Here is an 8,080-nt window from a genome sequence, read left to right on the forward strand (position 1 = left end):
CAGCACACCACTTGGTGCCAGATCATAAGACTGACCGTTGAGAGCCTGGGCGAGCAGCAGAGCATCCGTTTCCACCACTGGGCCTCTGTACAATCATTTTCTTGGTTTGCACCCGAATCTTGTATGACTTGTGTATTGCACGTAGTCACAGCATGCGTGAATAATCGTATGATCCAAGGATTTGATTTTGTCGTCCTCGCGCGGTGAAACATACGTATCGGGCACGTATGCCTCTCTGATGTATAAAGTCTCGACCGGAGGCAAAAGTTCTTGAAAAGTAACAGAACTAACATCACCGGTCGTGGACCATTATTTTTTTTATGGAGATTTCTTGTTGCTAGTCCTAAGAGTAGTTGTACTTTGCTACCACCCATTCTCTTTTTGCGACTTGCGAGGGAGTTAATTAGCTACCCATTCCGAATTTCCCCATTTTCGTTGTCTCTGAATTCTCCAAAATTCCCCAAACCAGTTGATATTTTCTCAACCGGGGACGGTAGATCTGTCTCACATGCTCCCCATCCAGTCCTTGATACGGAGTTATCAAGCAGAATTCCTTACGCAACATCACACATCTGGACGCATCATCGCTCAGAACTCAGAAGAGCCCGGCCAAATTAAAATGGAGGACCTGTGCTACCTGTACCTCGGCGTGGCTCTCGTGTCGCTCTTCATAGTGCTAACTAGCCGCAGGCGCTGGGCGGCGGCGGCGCATGATGCCAACAATAACGGCGAGCTGCATCTGCCGCCGGGGCCGGGGCAGCTGCCGGTCATCGGCACCCTGCACCACCTGGCGCTGTCGGGGCAGCTCCCCCACCGCGCGATGCGCGATCTGGCGCGGCGGCACGGGCCGGTGATGCTGCTCCGGCTGGGCTCGGTGCCCACCCTGGTGGTCTCGTCCCGGGAGGGCGCCCGCGAGGTGATGAAGACCCACGACACAACCTTCGCGACGCGCCCGCTGAGCGCCACCCTGCGCGTGCTCACCAACGGCGGCCGCGACATCGTCTTCGCGCCCTACGGCGACTACTGGCGCCAGGTCCGGAAGATCGCCGTCACGGAGCTCTTCACCTCCCGCCGCGTGCTCTCCTTCCGCGCCGTCCGCCAGGACGAGGTCGCCGCCATGCTTCGCGCCATCGCCACCGCCACCGCACCGCTGCAGGTGGAGATGCACGGGCGGCTGTCGGCGTTCGTGGCCGACAGCACGGCGCGCGCCGTCATCGGCGACCGGTGCAAGGAGCGCGACGTGTTCCTGTGGGAGCTCGACCGCTCCATGCGGCTCTCCGCGGGGTTCAACCCGGCCGACCTGTGGCCCTCGTCGCGGCTCGCCTGCTGGCTCAGCGGCGCCGTGCGCCGCGCCGAGGAGTGCCGCGACACCGTGTATGGCATCCTGGATGGCATCATCCAAGAGCACCTCCAGAGGGTGGGCGGCGGCGACGAGGACCTGCTCGACGTGCTGCTGAGGATACAGAAGGAGGGCGGGCTTCAGTTCCCGCTCGACATGGACGCCATCAAATCCGTCATATTTGTGAGTGCTCTGCTCGTAGCACTTCCGTAATTAAACTCTCCACTTTGTTAACTTTCCGGGACGCCATGCTTATCAAAATCCAACCAATGAATAAAGCACATGGATTAATTACACATTTTTCATGCTGCTAAGGTCACCCCTCAAATTCTCAAAAAATATCTCTGCACAATTTCTGGCACACATGCAGGACATATTCGGCGCTGGCAGCGAGACGGCGGCGACGACGTTGGAGTGGGCCATGGCCGAGCTGATCAAGAACCCAGACGTCATGCACAAGGCTACAAGCGAGGTGCGGCGAACCTTTGAGGCCCACGGTACGGTGGTCGAAAGTTCCCTCCACGAGCTCCCGTACCTGAATCTGGTCATCCGAGAGACGCTGCGCCTGCACACTCCCCTGCCGTTGCTGCTCCCGCGGGAGTGCCAGGAGCCGTGCCAGGTGCTCGGCTATGACGTGCCACACGGGACACAGGTGCTAGTGAACGCCTGGGCGCTAGGCCGCGACGAGAGGTACTGGCCACGCGATCCCGAGGAGTTCCGCCCTGAGCGTTTCGAGGGGGAAGCTGCCATGATGGACTTCAGGGGGAACAGCTTCGAGTTCCTGCCGTTCGGCGCCGGGCGGAGGATGTGCCCCGGGATGGGGTTTGGCCTCGCCAATGTGGAGCTCGCACTTGCGAGTCTGCTGTTCCACTTTGACTGGGAGGGGCCGGACGCGGAGCACCCGACGGAGCTCGACATGACGGAAGCGTTCGGCCTCACTGCGCGGCGGAAAGGCGAACTTCTGTTGCGGCCTATCCTCCGTGTCCCCGTTCCGGGATTGTAATCAGATCGATATGATGCACAAGATGAATTTTCATTTTTGGTACATGTGAATAAAATAAAAAGAGAAAAGTCCATTCTAAACCTTGACCTTGTCGACCACGACCGAATCGAATCTAACCTCAGATTTTCGGACCCTAACGTTTTCCATGTGAAACACTTATGTGCCAAAAGTATTCCCACTCTTTTGTAAATATATCACGCCCCTGATCCCAGACTGTATTAAGTCCGAACACTTAAAGGGATAGAACAAGTTGCAATTAACAATATGGTTCACATACCAAATGATGATGTATGTCTTCTTATATTTGAAAATTGCGTCTGTGTCCATTGCTTAACAATCTGTAGAGCTGTCATATGGTTGAGATGACGCCTCATGATCATAAACACGGATGAAGGATGAAGATTTTTGAGGTTAAAGAACTATCAACCTGATTAACCTAAATACGTAACATTCAATATTTATTTTATTTGCAATTTCTTTACTAGATTTAATTAATTATTTAGAGTTTTAAACATTGTATGATACTTTGTGACATCAATAGCAACAATCATTACATTGATAATGTCATACGAATTCATAAAGTGAGCAGACGACAACCACTCATATTTATAATTGAAAAATTATCTATATACATAATTATGACTAATGAAAACATTGGGGTTATGTCATATGATCTCTACGAAGTAATAGTTCATGTGTGAAGTTCTCTAACAGAAGGTCATTATAAAGCATATATCAAGACTCACAGTTAGACCTAGTTGATAGCCTCGAGGGTGTCCCGATCTTTTGATGAGATACCTAATTATCGATTTGGTAGGAGGTGACATTGACGATCCGACTACAACCTAGTAGGCAGCGTCTTAGCGATCGATACACCAACTCCAGAAGGTTATTGATCCCGCGGGAACATGATCAACCTGAGCACGAAGGTCTTTTTTCCTGCAAGCAATCGAAGAACAAGCAAGAACAAGATGAAAAGCAATCTGAAATTGCGAATAGGAGATATGAAGGTTCACGAATCTGAATACTCAATATAGTTGGAGTCTTGATGACGGTAAAACAGGTGGTCTAACCGACACACGCGATTACACGAAAGTAGCAAAGACTAAACTTTATCTAATCAAAACCTGAGGCTCCATAGGGGGCTCGTGGGGTATAAATAGGAGGGGAACTAGGTGGTTTCGGCCAGGCCCTTGAGGGACTCCGAAACGGCCTACGAATCCTCCTAAAACACAACGAAAACATCGAAAAATTGGCTGGACCCTATTACATGATCTTAGGCCCAATAAAGTAAGGTTATAACCCTCATCTTTGGCCCATAAATACCCATTGGAGGAGAAATCCTCCACTTGGCCGAAATCCCATTGATGAGAAGGATGTGGCCTTCTTCTCATCTCTCGTTATGGCGGTTTCAATGTTCTGAAATCATCACTTGATCTAACTCCCGCCACCTTGCTGCCACCTCCATGGTTTGCTGTGCAACGCTGATCCTTGAGGTCCAAACTAGGTCCATGATTCCTAAAACACAAAAAAGTACGCAACTTAGGCAGCAGCATATTATCATTAATATTAAATGAAGTACCGAGGAACGAAAGTACCTGATAATTTAGTTGTCGTGCACGAGCTCTAGTAATTGGTCCGTGTATCTCCGGTACTTGAGGTGTCGGTGCTGTAGGGGCTATGGTTGTATCATTAGGTGGGATGTCCTCATCATCCTCCCCTTTTTGAATCGAAGTCGTCCTCGACGGTAGTTCATCTTCTTCTCCCAAATAAGGCTTCAAATCTGCAATATTAAACGTGGGACAACCCCCAAAATCTGCAGGTAACTCAAGTTTATATGCATTATCATTAATTTTTGCTAACACCTTAAAGGGACCATCAGCTCGTGGCATTAACTTAGACTTGCGCAAATCAGGGAAATGATCTTTGCACAAATGCAACCGAACAAGATCTCCAGGTTCAAACACAATTTGTTTTCTGCCCCTATCTCCTGCAAGTTTATACTTAGAATTCATACGCTCAATGTTCTCTTTAGTCGTCTCATGCATTTTTATAATAAGTTCAGCACGTTCCTTAGCATCAAAATTAACTTTTTCAGAAGTTGGCAAAGGTAACAAATCAATTGGTGCACGTGGTATAAAACCATAAACAATTTCAAAAGGGCACAATTTTGTGGTTGAATGCAACGAACGATTATAAGCAAATTCAATATGAGGTAAACATTCTTCCCACATTTTCAAATTCTTCTTTAAAACAGCCCTAAGCATAGTAGATAATGTTTTATTAACAACTTCAGTTTGCCCATCTGTTTAGGGATGACATGTAGTACTAAAAAGCAATTTAGTCCCCAACTTAGCCCATAAACATCTCCAAAAGTGGCTAAGAAATTTCATGTCACGGTCTGAAACTATAGTATTGGGCACACCATGCAAGCGAACAATTTCATGAAAGAATAAATCAGCAACATTTGTAGCATCATCGCTCTTATGACAAGGTATAAAATGTGCCGTGTTAGAAAATCTATCAACAACAACAAATATGTTATCCCTCCCCTTCTTAGTTCGAGGCAATCCCAAAACAAAATCCATTGATATATCTTCTCAAGGAACATTAGGAACAGGGAGAGGCATACATAAACCATGAGGATTGAGTCGTGACTTAGTTTTTTGACATGTAGTGCAGCGAGCAATAAATCGCTCAACATCCTGTCTCATCCGAGGCCAAAAGAAATGATCAGCGAGCACATCTTCGGTCTTTTTCACGCTGAAGTGACCCATCAACCCTCCTCCATGTGCCTCCTGTAACAACAAAAGACGAACGGAGCTATCTGGAATGCATAGCTTGTTAGCACGGAACACAAATCCATCATTAATGACGAACTTGTTCCATGTTCTGCCCTCTTTACAATGCTGCAAAACATTCTTAAAATCTGCATCATGTTCATATTGTTCTTTTATAGTCTCCAATCCAAATATCTGAAAATCAAGCTGAGAAAACAAGGTATAACGACGTGATAACGCATCAACAATAACATTATCTTTACCCTTCTTATGTTTAATAACATACAGAAAAGACTCAATAAATTCAACCCATTTGGCATGACGACGATTCAGCTTTACTTGACTATGAATATGCTTCAAAGATTCATGATCAGAATGTATAACAAATTCTTTGGGCCATAAAGAATGTTGCCATGTTTCTGAAGTCCGAACGAGAGCATATAATTCCTTATCATAAGTAGAATAATTCAGGCTAGGCTACTCAATTTTTCACTAAAGTATGCAACAGGTTTTCCATCTTGTAACAACACACCTCCTAAACCGATTCCACTAGCATCACACTCCAACTCAAAAGTCCTATTAAAATCAGGAAGTTGGGGTAAGGGAGCATGTCTCAACTTATCTTTCAATATGAGAAAGGCTTCTTCTTGTGCAGCGCCCCATACATATGGAACGTCCTTCTTTGTGAGATCGTTAAGCGGTGCAGCAAGGGTGCTGAAATCTTTTACAAAGCGGCGATAAAACCCAGCGAGTCCAAGAAAGCTCCTTACTTGGGTGACCGTTGTTGGAGTTGGCCAGCTTTGAATAGCCTCAATCTTGGCCTTATCAACTTCTATGCCCTGTGGAGTGACAACATAGCTAAGAAACGAAACTCGATCGGTGCAAAAGGTGCACTTCTCAAGGTTACCAAACAAACGTGCATCTCTCAAAGCATCAAAAACAGCATGTAAATGATTCAAGTGGTCCTCTAAAGAGCTGCTGTAAATCAATATATCATCAAAATAAACCACCACAAATCGTCCTATGAAAGCACGTAAAAATTCGTTCATCAACCGCATGAAAGTGCTAGGTGCATTAGTAAGACCGAAAGGCATGACTAACCACTCATATAATCCAAACTTAGTTTTAAATGTTGTTTTCCATTTATCGCCTAATTTCATTCGAATTTGGTGGTAACCAGTACGTAAATCAACCTTAGAGAACACGGTAGAGCCACTTAATTCATCTAACATATCATCAAGTCTAGGAATTGGGTGACAATAGCGAATAGTAATGTTATTAATAGCTCTACAATCTACACACATACGCCCAGAACCATCTTTCTTTGGTACCAAAATAACAGGAACATCACAAGGACTAAGCGATTCACGAACATAACCTTTGTCGAGCAATTCTTGAACTTGTCGCTGAATCTCCTTCGTCTCCCCTGGATTGGTATGGTAGGGCGCACAGTTGGGCAGCGAAGCATCAGGAATTAAATCAATTTGATGTTCAATCCCTCGAATAGGTGGTAATCCTTGTGGTACGTCTTGTGGAAAGACGTCGGAATACTCCTGCAAAATGTGAGTAACAGCAGGGGGCAAAGAGGGAGGCATATCCTCAAATGAAAACAAAACCTCTTTGCAAATGAATGCATAGCAAACAGAATTATTTGCATCTAACTCAGAAATATCATATTTACTTGCAAGCAAACATGCACCTTTCAATTTAATTTCATTAACATGTTTCGGTTCAGATTTGCTAGTAGACGCTTGGTACTTAAATTCTTTAGCGACATTCTGGTTCTCACTCTTATCCTTCTCTTTGCTCTTTGCTCTACTAGCTCTAGCAAGATCATCTTTCACAATTTGTTCAGGAGTCATAGGTCTCAAACCAATTTTCTTACCATCATGCATAAAAGAATAATGATTAGTTCTACCATGATGAACATAATCTTTATCTTATTTCCATGGACGACCGAGTAACATAGAACATGCTTGCATCGGTACCACATCACAATCCACAAAATCAGAATATGTACCAATAGTAGAGTGCGCATGGACTGTTCTAATTACCTTGAGCTTACCGCTGTTGTTAAACCATTGAATGTAGTAAGGGTGGGGGTGCGGCCTGGTGGTAAGAACAAGTTTTTCCACCATCTCCGTGCTAGCCAAATTATTACAACTTACCCCATCTATGATGATACGAACAACACGCTCCTTGATGACCCTTTTTGTTTGGAACAAGTTATGCCGTTGATTTTGTTTGGCGTGGCTAATTTGGACGCTCAAGGTGCGTTGTGCAATCAAACTCAAGTACTGATCAGCGGCTTCAGCTCCCATTAACTCCTCGTCATGGTGGGCAGCGGGGTCTTCTTTCTCTTCCTCGGCAATGAGAGCATAGGTAGCTGCGACAAAATCACTAGCTGAATCATATACTCCATATTTACGTATGATCATAACGTGTTTGGTTGGTCAGTCCCGCTGAAAATGCCCGTATCCTTTGCACCTACGACATTGGTTATTGCCGGTCCGTCCAGTGGATGCAACGGACGCTGCTGAACTTTGTGCGGAGGCAGCGGGTGTAGTTCTTGTTGCTGCTGGTCCAACCTTTGCGGATGCAGGTGTAGAGGTACTTTGCTTGTTGGTGGAAGTAGTCGGAACAGCAGGACGTGTAGGGGGTGCAGCCGGGCGTGTGGAAGGAGCAGCAGGGCTGCGTGCTGTCCATGAGGGAGTACGATCTGCAGAAAAGTTAGTCCGCGCGTTCGCGTGTCGTCCCTGCACTTCCCTTTCAGCTTTGCAAGTAATGTGAAATAATCGATTGATAGAATTATACTCCTTATAATTGACAATGTCAGCAATTTCACGATTTAAACCACCAAAGAATCTAGCCATAGCAGCTTCCTCGTTCTCAACTAAACCACAACGTAACATGTTCTTTTGCATTTCTTGATAATAATCTTGGACAGAATTACTACCA

The 8,080-nt window shown here is 45.9% G+C and overlaps 1 protein-coding gene across 1 annotated transcript; it reads left to right on the top strand.

Annotated features, from left to right (window-relative positions):
* The first annotated feature begins 289 nt into the window (after positions 1-289).
* Positions 290-2,540, top strand: LOC100826258 (cytochrome P450 71D7). The gene is made up of 2 exons (XM_003573806.4): positions 290-1,522; positions 1,710-2,540. The coding sequence occupies exons 1-2, from the start codon at positions 509-511 to the stop codon at positions 2,340-2,342; spliced, it is 1,647 nt and encodes a 548-aa protein (XP_003573854.2). The 5' UTR covers positions 290-508; the 3' UTR covers positions 2,343-2,540.
* Positions 2,541-8,080: the final 5,540 nt, after the last annotated feature.

Source organism: Brachypodium distachyon, chromosome 3 (genome assembly GCF_000005505.3).
Source record: "Brachypodium distachyon strain Bd21 chromosome 3, Brachypodium_distachyon_v3.0, whole genome shotgun sequence".
NCBI lineage: Eukaryota > Viridiplantae > Streptophyta > Magnoliopsida > Poales > Poaceae > Brachypodium > Brachypodium distachyon.